This window comes from Hippoglossus hippoglossus, chromosome 5 (assembly GCF_009819705.1).
Source record: "Hippoglossus hippoglossus isolate fHipHip1 chromosome 5, fHipHip1.pri, whole genome shotgun sequence".
NCBI lineage: Eukaryota > Metazoa > Chordata > Actinopteri > Pleuronectiformes > Pleuronectidae > Hippoglossus > Hippoglossus hippoglossus.
In genome coordinates, this window is record NC_047155.1 from 2,976,671 (window position 1) to 3,000,082 (window position 23,412).

Below are 23,412 nucleotides of genomic sequence, written 5' to 3' on the forward strand. Positions count from 1 at the left end.
CTCACTCTCCATGTTACAATCAATACAAAAAAAATAGAGGCACTGAGGGACAGTCTCTTCTTCCTTTGGCAAAATGTTGTGTAGCTCATATTTCCCATGTGTCTTTGTGATTGAGCTATGGTACTTACTGGCTGTGGACCCTCAGACATTGCAAGCTTGGCAGAAACTACTACTAAACACCATTTGCCAATATGTCACTGAAATAGATAAGTTACAACAATGGTCATGGCAGTTTGTCACGTGTAGACAAGGAACATCTCGAAAAAACCAAAACTCTAGCACACTGGCACAAGAGGTACTGTTTTTTGCTAAGCCCTAGTCCATGAAACTTCCTCAACTTGATGCGGTGATACAGGTTTCCTCCCATTCTGCGTTTGTCAAGGAGTGTTTGATTGCGGAAACTTCCATATTCAGATGCCGTCATTTGTAATTAATCAGGGAATCCTTTTGATTCCAAATTACAATTGAATTTGGAATTAAACGTATTGGCTAATTCTCTTTTGGGTTTCGTTGCTGTTTTTCTTTATATTCACTGTTGTTTAATTTGTTAACCAGGAAGCAGCGCCCACCATCACTGCCGCCTTTACAGAACCCTCGTACCTGACTCTGCCACCTCAGCAATGTCCACCCCTTGCTCTTGTGCCATGAAGCCCAGGACGGAAAATATTGCGAAGCCAGACACAAAACTGGTACCACTGTTGAGGGCTCCCAGCAGCAAACAGTCCCTATGTCACACATATGTCATGAGGAGGATTTGTTAATGAACACACAAGGATCCCTCTCTCCCCTACAGCTAACCCCCTCACTGAAACTAGCACCTCACCTGTAGCAGTTGTATTTGTACTTGTTGTAGCTCCCCAAGGACGTCATGGCGCCCAAACAGATGGCGTAGGAAAAGAAGATCTGGGTGCCAGCGTCAATCCACACCTGCAAAATGGGAAGAGAGAGCGGGGAGAGAAAGGCTGAGGCCACTTGATGAGGGGGAACACAGGAGCATGATCGATGTGTAGAGAAGCTCCGACGACCCAACTGAACAGATGCTAACTGTAGCTAATCAGTAGCCTATGCAAAATCGATAAACTGCTAATGTTTGGTTAGACTACTGCAGAGAAGAATGGCTCGCAGCCCACTGATGTCACGTAAGATGAGCAAGGGCACCAACCTCTGGGTCCTTCAGGCGAGCAAGGTCAGGGTACAGGTAGAACTTGATACCGGCTGAAGCACCTGGCAGTGTCACGCCACGAATCAACAGCACGATGAGCATGATAAACGGGAACGTGGCTGTGATGTAGACCACCTGAGGGAGATCACAGAAACAGCAAAGCAAGGTCACATTAAGAAAACACTCAACATCCTCTTGTTAGTATTCTGGAGGAGGCCTGTTTATACAGCTCAAGTGTCTGCTCTGCCTCTTCCAATGACAAGGATGTTAATTTGTTATTCGGCCCCTGAGATTACATCTTTGGTTTCATTACACAGAATTATGCCTGATAAATATTTGAAGTCTGGAAGTTATTTCTTCGATTATGACAGGAGCAGACCACTGGCTGCCAGTTGGATCAATAGCGGTGTATCAGTATCGGTTATACGGAAAGCAGTGACCACACTTGGCCTTGTAGGAGTCTTTATTACCAGAGTTACAGCATGTGGCTACCAGAAAGCATAAATCCGACCAGACCAATTAGACTGTTGAGGCTATAAAAAGAGTCTGGGATTGATTGAGCTGCCTCTGGTCTCATGGCGAAATGTTGTTGTCGCTGTAGCAGCAACAAACCAAGGTCTTAAATGTCATGCAAGCTATTCATCCTGCAATACTCCTACAAACCGTGATAATCAAATGAGCCAGTTTCTTTCCGAGTAAATGCTTCGAATTAACCAAAATAATTACTATGCCGATATCAAATTTGAGCTAATCACAGATAAAAATATTCATGTTTGGGCGATTCCTGTACAAAAACAAACATTTATGGGTTTTTGATCAAGCCAAAGTGTTTTATGTTGAAGTGTTGAGTAATAGCTGACATTTAATCATATGTTTGGAACTCTAAAACATAAATACAAACAGTTAAGTGTTGTCAGACATTACCAAGAATACTTGCTATTTTTCCGGTAAGCTAGTTTCGAACTTCAATTGTGGCATTATCTCCTGTGGTAAGCCAACTAAGGACCTAGACCCTCTGATGTTTCAACAACAAGTACTTTTTATTGTGAAATGAGGGTTTTTTTTATGTTGACAAGATTCCTCTTTGCTTGCAACTCAACTTCAAGTCCGTTTAGCCATTCTTCTTTACCTCAACTATATCACTAGCCTTACAGAGCGAGCAAGTCGTGACAAAATGTTGTCTCTACTAATTTTAAACACGGACCCCAATCAGCATCGGGATAAGAGGAGTTCGATTTTGAACATGACAAAAGGTTTGTCATACGTTTATGGCAAACACAGAATGACACATACTTCCTTGTTCCATTTCTAAACATTTTCTGTTTCACAAGATTAATAAACTTCTTCATACTAAGTCCGGGAAATGGTCAGACAACATTGCATAGAATACATTTGCAACTCCCTCAGTCTTGAAAAAAAAAAAAAGAAAAAAAGAAAAAGAAAAGCGCACTCGGCTCGAACAGAGCACGTTATTGTTCTCCTGGTCATGTGAGCGTCGCTCTATCAGTGTTTTCTGCATCAGTGTGATATATTAACAGTGGATGAGTCAGTTCTCGGACTTTTTGAGTTCAGCAAGTTCAAGAGGAATCTTACAACACGACTGTTAATAAACGACAACAGTACATAGCACAGGACACGTTATGTATGTATCTACCTTGCCAGTAGACTTGACTCCCTTCCAGATGCAGAAGAAGCAGATGACCCAGACGAGCAGTAAACACAAAGCCAGGTCCCATTTAACAGGACCAATATCTTCTATACCATTGCTGATACCCAGCACGTTATGTCTGTGAAACAAAAAAGGGAAAGTTTTAGAAAGACAATATGATTTCGAACTTATGTAAATGATTACATTACTAATGTTTCAGCTACTTTCTGTGTCCTGGAGACAGACGAGTTGACTTTGGCAGGTTTCACCAACCACGCAAACCAGTAAAGATTTGAAAATATTTAACATGTGTAGCTGTAGCATAGGGTTTTGGCATTTGCCTCCTATACAAAAGTGTTGAGGTTCTCTTATATCAGCCAATCAGGTTGGTTCCAACACATTCTTTAAGGTCGACCCTCTCTTTCTGATTGCAGAACATTAATCAAAAGGCAACTCTAAACCGGTCACGTGTGAAACGACATGAAGAGTACATGTGATTAAATGAGCATGTGTGCACACGCTCTTATGTAACTTACTCCCAGAACTCAGTGACGGGGGAGGTGAAGTTGGTGATGTTGGAGGCCAGCCAAAGGGTTTTGTTCTTGCGGAAGGTGTCCTCAATGCAGCGATCGGTGTTCCAGGGCTGATTGCACTTGGCCCAGGGCAGCTCCGGCTGAAAACACTGAAATGGAAAAAGAACAATTCACATTAGTGATCACTCACTATGCTGCTGCTGCTGTTGTTTTTTCTTACACATAGGTCACTTAAAAAAAGCTGTGGTTTTCCTCGAAATGTCTCTAATTTCTAACCTATACAAGTTTCAGTATAAATTAGCAGAACAGGTTATGCAGATGGGGAATGGAAGCTATGATTTGGAGGGTTTGATTTAAAAGTCATTTTGGTCTAAACCACTGCACATAGATCTGACTGGATGTTAAGAAGCAAGCTACAAACTGTTCTTTTTCCAGCTAAGTTTAATTAACCTTTGCAGAAAACTACAATTTTTCCTTCAGTTTCACTTGGAACATGTTAAAACCAGTGGAACCTCATGCAACGCTCATTCGTGCAACTATTGTTACTTTTCTATTTCATGGTAGTTTTGATCCATCTCCTTTTCTTTTTTTAAACATGTTCCAGTTTACAGCTCACACTTATGTGCGTAACGATGACATGTGATTCTACCGCCAGCAGGATGAAGAACAGGTAAAACAATTTGGCCCATTACACTTATTTATATTTAATAAGCGGTGACTTGACAGATTTTTATCTTGCATGCGTTGCCAGATTCCTGACGCGCCAACACACACACACCTACACAAACATTAAGTCAACACAAAGGCCGATTCATCTTGGCACACAAAGGGCAACGTGCAAAACAGGAACACCTTCCCAAAGCATAATGATAGGGTTGTTCTCGCAGATCAAGGACAAATTGCTAATTTGTCATCACATTATCTACTGGATCTGTCACTCTTCCAGTTAATGATGGACTGCATCTGTTGATCATTTCCTCAGCCAGGAAATGTAGGAAGGTTTTTTTCCTTTTGGTGAGAGATTCACTTTCTTTGGCTGATCCTGATACTCAGGACAACACTCAGGAAGGAGATTCCAACCAGCCAGTATTTAGTCGGTCGAAAATACAAAGTCCAACTAACATAATGAATATTCATTGTCTCTAAAACACAAGTTGTGTATGAAAGGAGTAAAAGAAAAAAGAAGGTGCCATCAGTCACTTCTCTCTAATCCTACCTGGAATAGGTAGTAGAGACCCCAGGCCAGGATGACGATGTAGTAGATATTCAGCAGGGAAACGATCACAATGGAGGCATAACCAATACCTGCAGAGAGAGAGGGGGGGGAGAAAGGTCACGATGATGATACAGGAAGACGTCTGCTGACAAGGTGAAAAGGCAACAAAGGTCACAATGTGATTAAACTCAAGAAAACTGAGTCATTAATGTTGTGCTTGGAAAAAAAACAAAACAATGTGGACATTCTTTAAAATAAGAAACTGGGGCTTTAACGTGACAGAACTCTTTGTCTTCGTGACCCCAGCGAATGACATTTTGAACTTCCTCAAAAAAGGGTTCACTTTTTTTTTTCTTCTTCTCTTTGTTAACTGTAAAGCCTGCGCTTGTTGCGTAAAGCGAGGAAGGTTTTGAGAGGCATGTGGTGAGTGGCCATAGAACAGGATGTGAGAGCAGTCGCTTCATAATGAAACAAGTGTCACATTTCATGAAACTAAAAAAACACACACGTGATGTTCAGGGGGGTGAAAGTGATGCATGTACATGTGGAGTACATCCTGTTGTGAGAGCCGCAGAGACAGTCTGCTGTCGAGTTTATTTTTCTTTCTGCCGCCATAAAAAAAAAAAAAAAAAGTTTAATAAAATATAAACTCCGATGCACGAGATGAACCTGGGTCATTCAAAAAAGGTATAAAGAGAAAAGCTTTCTACAAACCAGCAGTCACATCCTGACGCCGTGCAGATGCACTTCAGTGATAAAAGTGTTACTTCCTGTTCTGACTGATTTCTCTTTTTCTGTTATGTTCAGGAAACACATTTGTGCACGTTGTTCACACTGGAGAAACCCGTGTTTGAAATGTACTGTCATCGAGCTGAAAATCCAAATGTCTCTTCCTTTTTTTTTTTTTTTTTTTTTTTTTAAAAACAGCTCGGGTCACTGTGGCCCTTCACCCTTAGCTAGTGTTACTTACGGGACAATTTCACATGCTGCTCAAAGCCGACAAAACAACAGGTTTTAGTTTTTTAACCTTCAGTGGTGTCAGTACTGGAGCTGGTGGTAAACACAGGATCAAGGCTGAGTGTGTGTGTGTGTGTGTGTGTGTGTGTGTGTGTGTGTGTGTGTGTGTGTGTTCATACTACACAAGGGTATGAAGATAAGAAAATCCTCTAAAGTAACAACAGGTGTTGGAAGATTGGAACATGGATTAGGTTAAAGGTTAAGTAATGATCATGGCCACAAAATGGTGTGTGTGTGTGTGTGTGTGTGTGTGAGTCAGCACAGACAGTCGACAGCTGCCATTCATCCAAATTAATGTCCTTCAACGTCATTGGCCATGTGTGTGTGTGTGTGTGTGGTGAACTGTATGCATTAATTCAAAAGTTCTTCAGCCTGATTCACCATCAGTGTGTACGTCTGTGTGTTTGTGTGTATAAATGAATGTGTGAACTACTTCACTGTCGCATCATGTCCTTTTAATCACTCAGCTAAAAGCTAATTAGCAGCTGCCGAGCATCTACATCTCTGACACACACACAGTCACACACACAGTCACACACACACACAGTCACACACACAGTCACACACACACACACACACACACACACACACACACACACACACACACACACACACACACACACACACACACACACACACACACACACACACACACACACACACACACACACACACACACACACACACACACACACTTGCTCGGATCACATGGCACAGTGCTGATCAAACAAACAGATGTGTTCTCCTCCATGATGTAATTTCTTGTGCTCATCTGCTGACCTCAGCTGACCTCGTTCAGTTCTGTTTACATATGGGATCCATACTTTTAAACTCGAACCACCGTAATTTCTTTCACTTTACAGACTCGGGTGATTTCCAGATAAATCTTTTGGAAAGTTGAGTCTATTATTGAGGATTGAGACTGAAGAATGTATAATATTTTTTTGCGTCAGTACGCTGCTATTGGGCTTTTTAAAAATGTCTAAATCCGCCTTTAGTGTCGTTGACCTCGTTTCCAATGGAAAACTAAGGTTAGGAGCAGATTGTAAATATGATAATCCTACAGCCATACAGTGGGCTACTGATTTACTCGAGCTTCCTTCAGCCCTCATCAGCATTCGTCCCTGTCTGTCTTTCAACTCCCCTCGCTGACCCGTCTTCCTCTGCTGGAATCCTTCACCTACATGCAACAATAAACCTTTAGTTGCTCATTCTATCTTGAGTCCTGTGTTTGCATGGTGTTAAACCACCCGGCCACCATGGAACCACCAGACTTTAAGCCCTCATCTTCCAAGGCGTCATGAAAGGGAAGTCATGGAAAGTCTCTGGGCCTTCTCTCGAGTTCCCTGGTGTTTCAGGAACCACCATCAAGACGGTATAGATTGAGCAACAGCGGTATGAGAAGGGTCAACCACTAGTTCTTCTTTTGACAGTTTTACTGCTGAGATGAAAAACATCCTTCAGTCATGAGAAGCTGTCTTCTCTCCTTCTGGGTATTTGGAGTTCAGAAAACTAGCAGCTGATTCTGGGTAGAATCGTGGTGGCAGAGGATGTTTTGAAAGGTGACCTTGGACTCACTCTTTTCCCCCCGATCGCCCCTGAATGACAAAGTTCGTCGAGCTTGCCCTCATTTGCCTTCCTTTCGCCCACTCGCATAAAAACAAGCCCTGAATCTCTTCTTACGCCCTGAGCTGTTCCCAGATCTGCGCCTCCAGCCTCTCGGGGAGAGAAACGTGTGCAGCAGGGTTGTCCTCGTCTTTTTGCAGCCTCCAGAGAACAGGACGTTTTCTTGACACCTGCTGTCTCTAACCAAAAGGGGACGGTCACCTGTGGATGGGTCCTGGTGAGCTGCTGAACGCAATTTCATGCCACATTATGCTGGAATGAAACAGTCCCCGACCTTCCCTGCTTCGGTGGAATCCTCAGTCGGTGAAAATTTCTAATCCTGTCAAGCCGCTTTACCTCCTCATAGACGCCAACATGTCAGCTGGACACCTCCTGGTGCGAGTCACACACCGACCCCGGCTCCTCTTGCTTTGTGGTAATCAACGAGAGACAATCCCGTTTCACCTCACCGCCTCGCTTCGCCCTCCTGTGGTTCGGCAGGAGCCAAGGCTGAGACAACACAATCCCCTTCTCGACTGGGCCACTGGGGAAATTGTGAGTTGGAGCTCTTCCCCAGCCCCCCCGCCCCCCCAATCACTTCCTGAACCCCAATATTTATCCTCGTTTCTACTGAGTATCATAATCTGGGAGAGATTTTACTTTCTCCACATCATAGACTTGCATCTCTGCCCACTTTTCTACGACGCTGGATATTCCCCCGTTGCTGTGAACGTGTCTGATCGGGAGAATCTTCCTCTGTCTTTGTCAATCTGAAAGTGAAAGACTACAGAATGTTCTAACCCAACTGTCCGGACATTTTCCAGAGTACATGTCTGACAACGCCTTTGGTCCCTTTGATTATCTTGTCATGCATCTTTAGTTTGAGCATGAATCTTCCAGGCTCTAGTTGTCTGATGTTCTCAGAGACTTCCTGGAATGGTTCGTCTCTGTTCACATGGATGATTCACTCATCCTGTCACAGTTTAACTCATATACGTAAAGAGAAAAAAAACATGTGGGCAACGGGTGCAAGGATCAGCCGAGTCGATTTCACTGTGAACTGCGTTGTAGAGCAAGAACAACTCGATTTAGTGAACAGCTGTTTCTCGCTTAGGAGGTTGACTTCGGTAGCGGCTGATCCGTACTATTATATTCTACCTTTCTCTTCTACTTTGTATTAGCTCAGTCATTCAATATGTGTTGGTTGTGTTGTCCTTTAAGAAAACAGGATGATCACACAGGGCCTGACAGTAAGATCTGTTTATGACTTTAGTATTTGGTCTGTATGGCAGGATTATCTTATCCTAAATGATCGGTATTGAATCACTGTTTGTGCTGTCTGCACAGAGGCAGTGGTGGTTTCTCAAAAACAAAATATACGATGATATAACAGTTTTTATTTCTTTAAGGCGGCTTAGAACAATTTGTGCAGCTACACTGATCTCATCAACACTGGCCATCTTTGTTTTTCCTCTTTGGTTTGGACTGGTTCCCTGTTTTAATCCCGCCCACACAGCTCTGATTGACTCAGTTGTTTTTAAAAAAGCAAGAAACAAAACCATCTACTGTCGGCCGATCCTTATTCTTCTGTTTTTGTCTCAGTTCAGTTCAAACTCCTAATGCAAAACTACACATTCATAATTACCAGCCCATATTTACACAGTGGTGTCAACAAAATAAATAAAGATACAGGAGAAGATCTCTCTCTCTCCTCTACCTCCTGAATTATTCTTTTCTTTAACCTTTCTTATTTATCATTCTCTTCTATGTTTCCCCCATTTTATCCTTCCTTCCTCAGTCTGTAACTATTCTCTCCCCCTTCTTTTCCGTCCCTCCTGCCTTTATTTTTCTCGTCTTCATCTATCCATCTCTATGCTCCTCAGATCTCTCTCTCTCTCTCTCTCGCTCTCTCTCGCTCCCTCGCTTGCCGTGTCTCTGATGTGTTGCAGCGATGTTGCCATAGCAACGCGTGATTTAGGACACTCTGTTCGCCATCTTGTGTTTGTGTGTGTGTGTGTGAGCTAGACGGCAGAGGGATAATGTATCGGAAAAAGGAGAAACAACGTCTGCATGTGTGAAAGTGAGAATAGCGGCATAAGTAAATAATTAAATCAAGATAATGAAATGACGACGGTCGCGACGATAAAATGACTGAACCGAATCTATAAACATGAGGATGGAGGCCTCGGCGTGTTGGTGTACCAGCGCAGGCCTGGTTGCCTGGTAACAGTTGCAGGGTAAAGTCTCAGCAGACTGCAGGCGAGCCTGGTGTGACTCAGCCGTATGTTGCACAGCCAATTCTCTGCGAAAATTATCAGAGGTCTGGAAAATTTAAAGCCTGCAGTTGGACGGGAAAAGGCCTCCGACACCGAGCTCTGTTTTGAATCAGTGAGATTGCTCAAGGGTGGGCAGTGGGTGGAGCTCGAGTCCGGACGCAGCAGACGACAATAGATTTAATCATTTGCTCCGTTTTCAATTAAGTGAGAACTGTAAACGATACGACCGGCATCATCTTTACATGTCATTTTAAAATGTGTACAAGGCCTGGATGGATCCAACTATGGTGATATTTTATGCTCCTTTATAATTTGACATGTTGCTTATTTGCACATCCTGTTACATTACATTACAGAGCAACATTTGTGTTTCTTTCGGCTCCATTTTGGGTCTCTACCAACTCCTGAGGGAAATACATCTCGAACCACTGGTTGTTAGCGGTGTGCCTGCTGTTTGTTGCCGTGAGCACAAACGGTACATTGTGTTCTTAGCGCTTTTGCTCTACTGCTGCTTGTAAACAACACGAGTGAGGATGAACCAAAACTGTACATTTGTGCCACGGTTAGTTAAACAGAAAGCTAAATAATTATAACCCAAAAAAATACTTACATTTCAACAACCACCCCAATAGCCACACCCTTTATTTTATGATTGAGATTGTTTTTAATTTCTGCCTTATCGGGGTTAATCTATTCCACACTGGTGCATTTGTGAGGGGCTACGTACCAGTAAAGATGGGGCAGAGCTTCCCCCAGCAGGTGATGCCACCCTCGGAGGTGAACTGACCCAAGGCGACCTCCAGGAAGAAGACGGGCAGACCTCCGCCAAACAGGAAAATGAAATAGGGGATGAGAAATGCACCTGGGTGGAGTGAAGGAGGGAGGACACGAGAGGGGGGGGAAATAAAGGAGTTAATAATTAATGAGCATGAATTCAAATCCAAACAATTCAACAGAGAATGTTTGATAAGCAAATGTAAATAGATCCATTATTTCTCAGGCCTCACCTCCACCATTCTTATAGCAGAGGTATGGGAAACGCCAGACGTTCCCTAAACCAACGAAGCCGCCTGCCACGGACAGAACAAAGTCCAGCTTGCTGGACCACTTCTCCCGTTGCGGGTGTTTGCCCTCTGCCTCGTCTTCAGGCCGGGTGCCAGGGCTCTTACCGGGCGATGGCTTCAGAGTGTCCTTATGGAAATCCTTCAGGCACTGAAGTTTCTCTTTCTGCGCCATTCTGTAGAAACAGGAGACAGAGAATCGTTCCAGTGAGACTAGTCTGCAAATAATCAACTAACAGCAACCACATCTACTGTTGCTATGGCGAGGGGACAAACTTAGGAACAACCCAACTTTCCAGCTCCAGATTTTGGCTGGTGGCAGAAGTTTCCCCGTCCAGGTTGAACAACAAAAATCTCCAGGAAGTCGAGCATTAAAATGTTCTGGAAGAATACAGGCACATCTACGTGGTTTTCGATAAATGCTCAAAATAAAGACCAGGAAGTACTGGGTCTTAGGAATAGAAAACTATTCAAACAACTTCATGTACGTTTACGGTGGTCATTAATGACCCCTCCTTAATAACTCATCCATTAGAAGGACGGCTGAATGAGTCAGGGTTTAACCTGAAAGCCTTGAGGGCATGAATTTGAGATACACAAGTTTTCACATGTGAGAGGTTCCTGTCCCAGGATGGACACAAGTGCAATAGATGTCGTGTGTAATCCTTCAAAAATCAAAGTTTTCTGGTCTTGTATATTTGTGTACATGTAAAAAAGAAGAGTCTATTCTACGACTCCCTCCCTTCCTCATTAAAACTATAACGTACGACTCAGGGATCGGTCAGTGATCAGATGTCTGTCGCTCTCTGTCGGACCGCTGCCACTCAATACTTCTCCCTCTCTCATTCATTCCCCGTCCATCTGACTTCCTGAACACAAGACATTTGTTTTCTTCCGTCGCTGCCCACAGATACACTGTAAAGAAGGATTTCGGAGGGTGCTAGATACAATCCATGCAAATTGTTTAAAATTGACTTTAGTATATTAGTGAGCAGCACATGCAACAGACTGTTATTTCCCTCTAGTCTCTTCTTCCCCTCTCCTCTGTACGGTGACATATTCAAGTACCGACAATGTCTTGTTGGTAAAATAACGGTTTGAACTTTTGGAAATATTTATAGAATAATACCTATACATTATAACCCTACAGATGATCCTATTTTGCTGTGAAAAGCGATGCAATATCCTGCCATCTATTTTGTGAAGTGCATGAGTTGTTTTATACAGTGTACACAGCATGAATGTCAAGTATCTATATATAAAACGTCTGCATGAGGCATAACAATGCAGACAGCAGCAGTCAACAGGAGTGTGAGTGTGTAAATGATATCTGCCATCTTTCCCACTGTGCTTCTAACGTTCCCTGAAACAAGTCAACGATTGTGTTGAAGTGTTTCCTGCTGTGAGATTGTAGACGCCGTTATGTCTGTGACAAGCTGTTAACATGGGGAGATAATAACGGCCATGACGGATAATGATGTTACTTCCAGTACAGAGCCGGATTGACATGTTATCGTGAAAAACTAAACCAACAATGCATTAGAGATAAAAGCCAATCCTGCTGGAATAATCAATATGTAGTTTTTTTTCTTAAATGTTAAAGGTTCATTAATTAAATAATTAATGTTTGTACTACTTCTGAATATAATATGTTACAAACCTCAAATATTACGATTTCAGAAATGGATGGATAACTGCCGTATACATTCAGAAAATATATGAAAGCGAAAACAAACTGAAAGATTCAGTCTTTGCTGCGATAGAATTTAACGGTAGAGGACCCAGAATCGAACCTTGTGGCACTCCATGAAAGCCTTCACCATCTGTACAACTGTATTACATGTACCACATAAAGTATAAGTAAAATGTTTTCTAATTACTTTACCAATATATAAAAAGAAATGATGAAAATGCCAGAGTTCTAACTTTAGTTTTTATTTTCGCATTGAGCTGTTCTTTATCACAGTATTGGAAATAACTCCTGATATCCTGCCATCTACAACAATCAAGAGAACAAGAATAAAAAGAAGAGGAGCTCGACAGGAGGAGGAAGATTAAGGGAAACAATATTCACTGTAGAATACCAATGAAAGGATCCAAAATCAACATGGATGCACATTGACATCAATTATCAAGGAAGTAAATTATTCTCAGGTATTGCTTTACAGAATCAAAATCCTGTGTGGGAAGAGATATTTCATTTTGCAGTTTCTTTGGTAAATGCTACTTCAATTTGAAATACCTACAGCACATGTGACATCCTGCACTGGAAAATGCCTCAAAAAGGCCACAATACCTACCATTGTGAATAAGTCGCATGCTTTTGTTGGCTTCAGCTGAGCCTTGTGCAAACAAGCGGACCTTGCAGTTCTCTGCCCTGTGCAGAACAACTAGGTGCTCACTTGATGGAAATAATGAGATCAAGGATACAAGCAGCTGAAATTAGTTTCCTCTACAAGGTTCGGAGATAAGCAGGAGCTCGGATATCCTGTCGTTTTTCACGGTCGCCTCTTGAATGCCTTTCGATGGTGCAGTTCCAGACATGTCCCGCAGTGTGAGGACCCCTGAGCAGGACACACTGGAGGGATTACATCTACCATCTGGCTGGTGAAGGCGTCAGGATTCCCAGGAAAGAGGTGGGTGCTGTGGTTGGGGAGTAGGATGTGAAGGGTACCTTGCCTATTTTGGTGCCACCACAACCCAAGGTACCACTCTGGATAAGAGGCGGAAAATGGATGGAGTGGTGTGTCGAGCGTAAGCCGCAGCAGCTGTTGTGGCTGATCAGCCAAAGAAAACTACGCCACCTTGAGAAATCCCAAAAACAACAACGTCCCTGGGCTGCTGACTTCTAAATGTGTAGGATGAAGGATTTGCTGATTCCCATTTCGAGTGGAGGGATTTGTCTTCTGCAAGTTGTGACGGCAGTGAAAGTCATCAGCGTCTCTCAGCGACAGAGGAGATATATAACAGCGGGAAATGTTGTTGTTGCACCGCTGCCCATAAGCCGACCTCCAGGGAGCGAGAGCGGCCGTGGGAACCGCAATGAACTGTGGGACGATTTAAAGCTCAGGCCAAAAGCCTGGTGTAAAACATAGAGGCTCATTGTCTAGTGGTGTGTGTGTGTGTGTGTGTGTGTGTGTGTGTGTGAGTGAGAGACGACTGGACACAGACTCTGGACTTGTAAACTGTGACTTCATAACCCAGCGCAACACCAGATAAAGCGCACACACAGACACACAAACACAGACACACACTTACTTCACTCCCTAACCTCTTACATAACACACACTCCTATTTTAAGACCATGTACATTTCCACTGGGCTGACCGCCTATTTCATCCGCCCCTCCTCCCCACACTCAGCTGCAATTTCTTTCACTCCGTCTTCTCGTTCTGACTCCCTCCCCCCCCCCCTCCAGTTTTCATTCAATCACATCCCAACGATACGTCTTCGGTTTCTGAACATTGATAGAAATCACTGGATCACAGTCTTATTCCCACCGATGTGGATATTAAACCGAAACAAAGTTGTTTCCTCTGCGTTTCAGTCGTTCACACGAAAGCAGCATTTGCACGTCACTCAAATGGAAATTTTTCACAAACGCCTTCCAGAGTGCAGATTTAAAAAAAAATGAAAATCATCAAATCTTTCCATCATTGTGCTGCTAACCATCCTTACTCTCCTCCTCTGCAGCTCTGTCCCCTCCTTCTGTTTCGCTCCCTTCCCATGCCTCCCTCTTCTTTTTCTCCTCCTCCCTTGAATGTTTACTTGCTCTTTAACTTTTAATAAACTCTCCCCGCCGGTATCTTCTCCTCCTCCTCAATTACTCCCTGCTCTGCACATCATCTTGTTTTCGTCCCTTTCATTTATACCATCGCTCTTCATCCTCATCCATTTGTATGTCTCGCAACATTTTCCTTTCCTCCATCCAACATCTTCTTCCTAATTTATCGTTCACGCCGTTTGAGACTTTTCTCTCACTTTCATGTTAGAGAAAGATAAAAACAGACAGATGTTTTTGTGAGTATAATTGTTTGAGAAAGAGGGGACAGACAAGGAGAGACATGAATAGAGGGAGACAGGGAGAGGTAAGGGGTGGGAGGAAGAAAGGGACAGAGAAAAATAGGTTGAATGAAAGAGCTGTTAAAAGTTAACCGAGACAAATAAAGTGAGAGGGAGGTAAAGGGGAGGCAAAAAAAACAAGGGGGGGGAGGGCCGTACCAAGATGGAGAGCGGGAACTAAAGATTTTATGTGTCACAGAAAGTGAGATAATGTGAGAGTCAGAGAGAGAAGTGGGTCAGAATAGATGCGACTGACACAGATAAAAACGAACCCTTGCAAGATCAGAGATGGCACCGGACGACCGAGACGTCAAGTGCAACAGAAAACAACAAGTGCGAGATACGGAAACACACAGCAGAGATAAGAAGTTAAAGAAAAAACAGAGAGACGTGCATGTGTTTCCCTCTTATCTAACCAGAGTCAACAGTCACAGGTTACAGCGGGTCAACAGTCCTGTTTAAACACAACATCAACATAATCACACGGCCCCAGACTCACTAAGCTTCAGAATCTGTATCGCTTTGGTTCCAAATCTCAAAGGTTTGCCCTCAGAGATCAGCTTTATCATGAATTTCGTGCTCGCTGAAAGAATACGCCAGATTTTAATCATCATTAGCACACCCGAGTGCAAACGGCTAAATTCACTTGAAGGCAGTGGAATCAGACCAGATCCGGGGCGCCCTGGTGGATCACTGGTGGTACATGAGGAAATGGTTTTACTTTGCACACGAGGGAATTATCTGTGTACGCGTCATGCACCTGCCAGTGTGTGAGTGCATATCGTTATCTTTACACCCTTAAAATAAACGTGAAATACTGCACCACTGACATCAGACGAGCTTTTTCACGGTCAAAAGCAGAACCGCTTTTCGCTGCTTGAAGATAATCAAAGATAATGTGTCTAATCACTTGTCATTTTGAGACCAGCACGCTCATGGGAGCTCAGATGGTCACAGGTGCATTTGCTATTTAAAAAACGTGGACACTCGACAGGAAAATGTCTGAAACTCGTAAAGACACTAGATTTACGACAAGGCCACGAGTCTGAGTCATGAGATACTTAAAACAGGGGAACTATTGCAATCTGGGCAACAGATGGCGCACAAACTAGTATCCATGCTCCATTGAATTCTGTTATAATAAAAAAATGATTGCAGAAGCCTTTAAAAAGATCTTCTGATATGGAAAGTATAAATTGGCATGAGTTGAGACTTAATATCTTAAAATATGAACCTGTATGAGGTTCTGTTGTCAATAAACTTCAGATATACAAACTTTCCATTTAATCTTTCATTTGGGAGCTGCCTCTGATTGCTGCTTCACCGTTTCCTGTTTTTCGGAGGATTTGTGATGCAAAATTTGGGAAAATCCAACATATCTGTGGTGAACAGCCTCAAGGCCTCAAGGGGGCATTCACCTTGCATCTCTATGATTCAATTTCATCATCCTGGCAATGAACGAGGACGTGCACTTGGTGTCAGGCTACAGAAATAGCCGATGTTTATTTTAATCAGATTAAGTGTGACTCTCCTGTGGGTGCCGGCTGTAAATCAACACGTTCAACACCTTCCCCGTCAAGGAAGATGAAACCTTTAGAAGCTGCAGAGCACTTTCATTAGCTGCTCAAACCACAACTACAATGCAATTAAAGAAAATCATGCTGGACTAATGAGGCGGCTCTAACGACATTAAGATGACGTGTGCGATAGCGAGTGTGTGTGTGTGTGTGTATGTGGGTTAGTAGTTCACGCAGAAAGCACACGAGCAGCGAAGGTCAAGGACGTCCCGTCGTAAAAAGTTTGTCAGCGGCTCCTTCGACGTAACTGGGCAAGGTTTTCTATTCAGTGTCAGTGTCCACTCGCTCAGCCGCGCTTTCATTTCAAGAAGCTACTGTGAGAATGCTGCCGTGCCTGTGGCTGAGATTTCACCAACACACACACCCTCACCTCAGGTTACTGACTTAATAAATGATTTAACAGCAAACAAGCCTGCAGTTAATGAAGCAGCTTTCACTGCCGCTCTGACAGACGTACAAGACGACAAAGAGCCGCGTCTCAAAGCCACAAACATTCCAGTAAAAAAAAAAATGTTCAATTAGTTTGTCCGATTTGTTCAAAACTAGATTTTAGGGTGAATTTCGCCAGTGTACGAAAAAAAGGGTTTAATTTGCTTAAACATACAACTGGGACCTTTTTCCTTGAAATAGCCTCCAGCGCACAGGAAGTGACGCATGTGCTCAAGTGATGCTTCTCTCATAATAAGATGAAGAACTGGATTCTTGCCACGGGCAAAGTCTGGCAGAGCAACTCAAGTGGTATTTGACCGTTAGTGCATTCATGTGGTGTCGGAACAATCTGAAAAATTTGCTCCTGACTGGGAAAATACACAAAAATACAACAACCACACAACCAAGTCGGAGCAACAACTGGTAAAGTCTGCGAACCTGGTCTGATCCACGATCCCTGGTGGAACACAGCATCATCTCCTAAGTAGACGGAACAGACAAATGCAAACTTTCTGCAAAGGAGGAACTTCCCCCCCCCCCCCCGAACCACTCAAGCAAACGATTTTTCTCTGTCTAGAAAAGTTTCACTTCTCAGAAACTCATTAGTTTCACAAAAGTTTTCCACCTTTACAGATGTTTGCTGCCACTCAGCTGAACAGAGTGGCAGCCATATTGTGCGTCACCTGATTTAAACGCTGCACCGGGATTCGCTGACTGGACACATGGACGTTAAGAGCTTTGGGTGGAGTGGATGGGTGGTGATGACATCGTCCATTAGCCCAACCCCACTTTAGGTATACAGGAACTTAACCAGATCAGATGTGATGGGTCTGATTAGATCCGGAGCTCACAGTGAGTAATTCAGAAGGTTACCGCACATCAGCTCCAGCAGGAGTCTGCAGCCGTGGAGATTAGATTAAACTCAGGGCCGCGGAACCAACACACACACACACACACACACACACACACAGTCGTCCTGCTCCAAAACAACGGAGGTTCTAGCCCAACAACAGCTACCGAGGGAAAAAAATTCCAAAAATGTCGTGTCACACTTTGTTTGTGATGCGTCTCTGACTCCGTCTACATAGTTTCTATCCAGATTCAGTGTCACCACGTGTGGAAGAGCGGCAAACCAACAACTTTCTCCAGTTCTCATTAAATTAACTGTTGCTTCGTTTTATTGTCCCACTGTGATCTTAAAGATGGTTTCGAGGGTTTTGATATCCTGCTAAAAGCCCAATAAATACCTGCTGTAAAGATGCTTCCATTCAAAACCTCATGTTAGTTTAATCTCGGTGCAACGTCATCGCCCCAGAAACAAAGGGTTTGGACAAAAACTTGTAAAAACAGCTTATTAATTCTATTCAGCTTTCACTTTCAATGCTTTTAAAGTTAAATGTCAGGAATTCTCATTTTAAAATGACAAAATATGTTCAAATTATTCAAAGTAAACAGAATTTATGGTGTTTTTTCGTAGTCGTCTGAATGTGTTGTGCAACTCTTCACTAATGCAAAGGGGAAAAAAAGTGCTAATCGCTGGTGGACTGTGGGCGTCAACAACTGGGTAATTTTCCAGTGTTGAAACAGAGCCAAAATGGAGGCAGTTACCCGCTATCACAACCAACCATACATTCAAAACCCTCTGCAGCTCCCACTAACTCAGTGTTTCTCTTATTTTAGCACGAGGTCACATAGATGATACTAAAACAGACACCAGAATAAAATAAAATAAACATGCACATAAACAGTTAAAGGACCAAAGGCCAAAAAAAAAAAAAAAAAAAAAAAAAAGAAAAAAACTGTGGAGGCGGGGGGAAACTTCATGTTTCAAATAAAACTCATTATACAACTGCACGTAAGATGACACATGAGGTTAGTAGACGTTAGAAATAGAATATTTGCTTTCCACAACAACACAGCGCCTCTGGTCTCGTGTGCACTGCGAGATTGTGCAAAACAAACACAACTGCACTTGTTTTATTTGCGCACTGGCACAAAGCTCTTAAAATAGGCCCCGGTCCCAGAAGACAAAAGTCACCTTTCATCAGAAAAAAGGGCCAAGTCAAACAGAGAGGGGAAGAGCGCGCGAGACAAAAGGTAGAGAGATAACAGGCGAGAGAGCGAGAGGAGGGTGGGGGGGGGAGGAAGAGCGCACGATGTGCAACGTGCGCCTGAAGAGCATCTCCGCCTCCTCCCTGCTCCGAGCGCGTTACTTTCCTCTCTAACGAATTCTAATAATCACACAAAGTCAACAGAAATAATCACGCAAATAATAATTAAAAAAAAGAAGAGCCGCTGTTCCTTTCGATTGAAATGACCTCAGGTCCACGTGCGTGTCTGTGCGTGAAAAGGGACAAATACTGGACAAAAAGGGAGAGAGACAGAGAGGAGAGACAGAGAGGAGAGACAGAGAGAGAGAGAAGAGCCAGCGGTGACCTGGAAGTGTTAGAAATTGAACGCTCGACATCCTCAACCGGACTGGAACCGCGGCTGATGTGGGTTTAATCCGGAATAATGAAAACAGGCATCTGGCGCGTGCATGTGGGGGGGGGGGGAAACAGCGTGCTCCTGCCACGAGGAGGGGAATAAACCCAAATTGGAATAAAGCACTGAAAACCAACATATGATGGCGCGATACCTGCTCGTGTTGCATTCAAAGCTGCTGAGACGTTCCACAAATCCACCAGCTATCCTCCCTGAGCGCACGAGCCAGCCAGCCAGCGCGCGCACAAGCACACACACACACACACACACACACACACAGCAGCATTTATCCCAACAAAATAAAAAAAACAGAGGACCCACAGCATCAGGAATCAACAATCCCTGAATCCCACACTGTAAATATAACAGGAGTCCCAACACACAGGCCACAGCAGTACGTTCCATCTCCATTTCCCCTCCGAGTCTATACATGCTCCAAAAACTCTTCTATTTAATTCATCATCCATGCAATAAAAAAAAACAACCTGCGCTCATCGCAATAGAATAAATAGAAATTAAAAGGCGTCAAAAATCCGGATTCTGATGGAAAATCGGAACCCAGCATCTCATTCATCCTCACCCGTTGCTTTATAGGTGTGTGTCGGGTCGGGGTTTTTTTTTTTTTCGTTACCTGCTCTGCTGATGGGATTTCTCTTGTATTGTGCTATTTTTTGTCCTTTTAATGTCCTTTACGCGCGGGTCCCTTGTCCGTGTTGTCTTGTCCGTGTCCTCCTGTGTCTGAGGGCTGGACGCGTCGGTAGCCTAATTTTTTTACCCTATTTATAAGCCTCCGTTTCTGACCTTTGTCTCTCGCATCGGGGGGATCAGAAACAGTGGAAAATTACCGGCCTGCCTCCTCCGAGCAACAGGAGAGCCGTGTATCTGCTGCCTTCAGGCTCCGCGCGCAGCGTCGGAATTATCCAATGCTGTGGCTGCTTATCGCCATGCTCTTGACTTCACGTGGAGGGGGGGGGGGGGGGGGGGGGGGGGGGGGGGGGGGGGGTGTTGGGGTTGCGCCTGAGGGTTCGTGCAAACTTGAAAAAAAAAATGCACGGAGCTTTTTAAAGATGCATTCGTGCTACAGAATATTTCCTCTTCTTTCTTTGTGCGTAATTTTCATTTTGGATGCACGAGGGGTTTTTAGCTCCTCCTGTTTTTTTTTCTTTTTTCAATGCATTTTTCTTTTATAACAATTTTTTTTTTATTATCAGACTATAAATACAAGTTCAAAGCCACTTGAGTTGAATATGATTTGAAGCACCACACAGAGGAGGAATTATCCAAAATCCATAGAAACCAGATTCAAATGAATTTGAAACGTAAACACGCCTCGGGCTGCTCATCCTCTTCCACAGAGCAGCTCTGTTCATCCGATCCTCCGCGTCCGAGGCACGACTGTTCGGAGGTTTCACACAGAGAAGCTCGGGTTTACGAGCTGCCGCTGAACGCAGCATTAAAGTGGCAGTTCCTCCCCCCCCCCCCCCCCCCCCCCCTCCCCATTACCCCAGCAGGCGCGCGCAGTCGCTGAGGTCCACGCGGTGCTGGGAATAAAGAGGCTCAGTGTGAGGAACCCGTGGAACCCGTGGAACCCAGAGGAACAGCAGCAGCTTGTTGTTCTGTTTCCACGTGCAGGTGCAATTATTAATATCAATGAATATGAATATGAATTAATTTAGTTCCACCAGTGGCAGGGTCACTGGTGCCAGCTCAGTCACATGACCTGCTTCACTGGGGAAACCCAATGCAACTCAGGCATCTTTAAGAAAAGTGCATTTCCTGCAAAAGTCAAACTGTCTCCTGCGAAAATGGTCATGACACAGTTAAATAATCATGTTTTATTCCATGATTTATAATATTGATCATGTCCAAGCTTGTTTTATTAGTACTAGTGCAGTGCCTTGTTTGGAATGGGACGTTTGCTCCGTGTTTAGCTTCTTCAGATTTGAAAGAGGGACGTTAGAAAACTTTGTGTCCATCCTACCTGGTTTATCTGCAGTAAAGATTTTATAGATTTTATATATCCATGTTCACGAGTGTGGCCTGAACATACGTTTGAATGATTTACTGAACTGCTATTATTTTTTTTCGTACATTGCTTGTCGGCTATTTTGTGTTAAACTACCGACACAATCTTCAGACCCAAGTTCACGACTTCTCCAGAGTTACAGATCGCTGCTGGAGTTCTTCAGAGGATGTAGAAGAAGACACGTTCAACCCAGTCACACTGGCCCCGCCCCCTCACTGGTCGTCTGTTACCTAGCATCGTAGCAACAGTGAGAAAAGTAGACGATACCGTCTTCTGGCGCCAGAAGATGGTATCAGTAAAGAAAATGGAAAAATTCTTAATTATTGTGATGAGTTTGATAAAGTGACTAAGGTAAGAAAATAAAGTTTTGGAGGGATTTTGTATCTGGGAAAGTTCCTTTTCAAAGTCCTTCTGTAATAGAAAATAATATAATAAATATCTATAAAAATACACCCAAATGAGGGCAACGACAAATATAATGCAAATGTTTATGTTCAATAATTTAGCACATGGCCAGTGAGGGATTTTATAAAAAGTGAAATGACCGTAGATAATCAATCAATCAATCAAATTTTATTTGTATAGCCCATATTCACAAATCACAATTTGTCTCATAGGGCTTTAACATGGTGTGACATCCTCTGCCCTTAACCCTCAACAAGAGTAAGGAAAAACTACTTAAAAACCCTTTTAACAGGGAAAAAAGAACGTAGAAACCTCAGAGAGAGACACATGTGAGGGATCCCTCTCCCAGGACGGACAGAAGTGCAATGGATGTCAAGTGTAAAGGAGAACATCAAGATAAAGGTTTTAGCAGCATTGATTAGGGTAAACATTTTGAAGTATAACTGAAGGTCAGTGAATTGGTGGATTAATGTCATTAATGGTCAAGTGTCTGAGGAGAAATACTATGTATCGAGCAGTCCTGCTGCAATCATAGTCCATGGTCAGCAGCCAGCAAGATCATGATCCACCATCAAGATCGGATGCCACTATAGTCCACAGTTATTGTCCACTGCCGCCATTAGGATCCATCATCAGCTGCCACCTCGGTCGTGGTCCACTACCAGTATCTGATGCCAACACGATAAAGGATCTGCCTTTGTTATCACGATCAGCCAGCACGATGCAGAATCCGCCATACTGGATCCACCATTACGACCTCTGATACGTGATCCACAGATCCTAATCCACGATGTGACCACAGCCGCGGCCCTGGATCTGCGGACGATAAGGCAAAGGGACTCCGGGGAAGAAGTCAAGTCAGTAACATGTAGTGATGGGATATGAATTACTTTGATGTGATAAAGATTGAGAAGAGGAAGGAGAAGCTGGAAAGAGAAGCTCCGAGTGTCATGTGTCCCTCGACCTTCTAGACCTATAGCAGCCTAACTAAGAGCAGGTCTAGGACAAGCCTGGACCAGCTCTAACTATAAGCTTTATCAAAAAGGAAGGTTTTAAGCCTACTCTTAAACGTACAGATGGTGTCTGCCTCCCGAACTGAAAGTGGGAGATGATTCCACAGGAGAGGAGCTTGATAGCTGAAAGCTCTGGCTCCTACTCTACTTTTAGAGACTTTAGGGACGACAAGTAAGCCTGAATTCTGGGAGCGCAGTGCTCTAGTGGGGTGATAAGGTACTAACAGCTCTTTAAGATATAATGGTGCCATATTGTTAAGGGCCTTGAAGGTGAAGAGGAGAATTTTAAATTCTATTCTAGATTTAACCGGAAGCCAGTGTAGCGAAGCTAATACTGGAGAAATGTGCTCTCTTTTCTTGGTTCTTGTCAGGACACGTGCTGCGGCATTTTGGACAAGCTGCAGAGTCTTTAACGACTTACTGCTGGAGCCTGATAATAAGGACTTAAAATAATCCAGTCTGGATGTAACAAAGGCGTGGATTAGTTTTTCTGCATCCTTTTGAGAAAGGACATGTCTGATTTTGGAGATATTACGCAAGTGAAAAAAGGCTGTCCTAGAAATTTGTTTTAGATAAGAAACATGATTTAATTAAACACCACAAACTCAAATTAAAAAAGCATCTTATCAGTGTTTGTTGATTTTATTCGTTACAGATTCACTGTTGTCACATGAATGGACTTTAGAGAGTGAACCTGAACCTGTGATCTCATCTCCAGCGCCACCATGAGGCCGTATGTTCTCCAACCATTGACCAAACATTTGACTATATATTCCAAGGTTTAGGTTTTGTCTCTTTCTTCTTCCAAACTCTGGAATTAAATGTTTTCTCAATGTAAAATCTTCCTGCAATTCATGTTGGAAAAGTCTTAACTTTAACAAAATCGTCATCCTTGTGT

General features: G+C 43.4%; 1 protein-coding gene across 1 annotated transcript in view; it reads right to left on the reverse strand.

Moving 5' to 3' along the window:
- LOC117761759 (sodium- and chloride-dependent taurine transporter-like) overlaps positions 1-19,948 on the reverse strand; it is a 31,036-nt gene extending 11,088 nt beyond the window's left edge. The window contains exons 1-9 of the mRNA XM_034585971.1: positions 19,702-19,948; positions 10,465-10,694; positions 10,185-10,319; positions 4,560-4,648; positions 3,347-3,492; positions 2,817-2,949; positions 1,163-1,297; positions 824-927; positions 601-725 (exon numbers count right to left, since the gene is read on the reverse strand). Coding sequence (XP_034441862.1) covers positions 601-725; positions 824-927; positions 1,163-1,297; positions 2,817-2,949; positions 3,347-3,492; positions 4,560-4,648; positions 10,185-10,319; positions 10,465-10,693 — 1,096 coding nt within the window. The 5' untranslated portion in view covers position 10,694; positions 19,702-19,948. The remainder of the gene's footprint in view (positions 1-600; positions 726-823; positions 928-1,162; positions 1,298-2,816; positions 2,950-3,346; positions 3,493-4,559; positions 4,649-10,184; positions 10,320-10,464; positions 10,695-19,701) is intronic.
- Between the last annotated feature and the right edge of the window lie 3,464 nt (positions 19,949-23,412).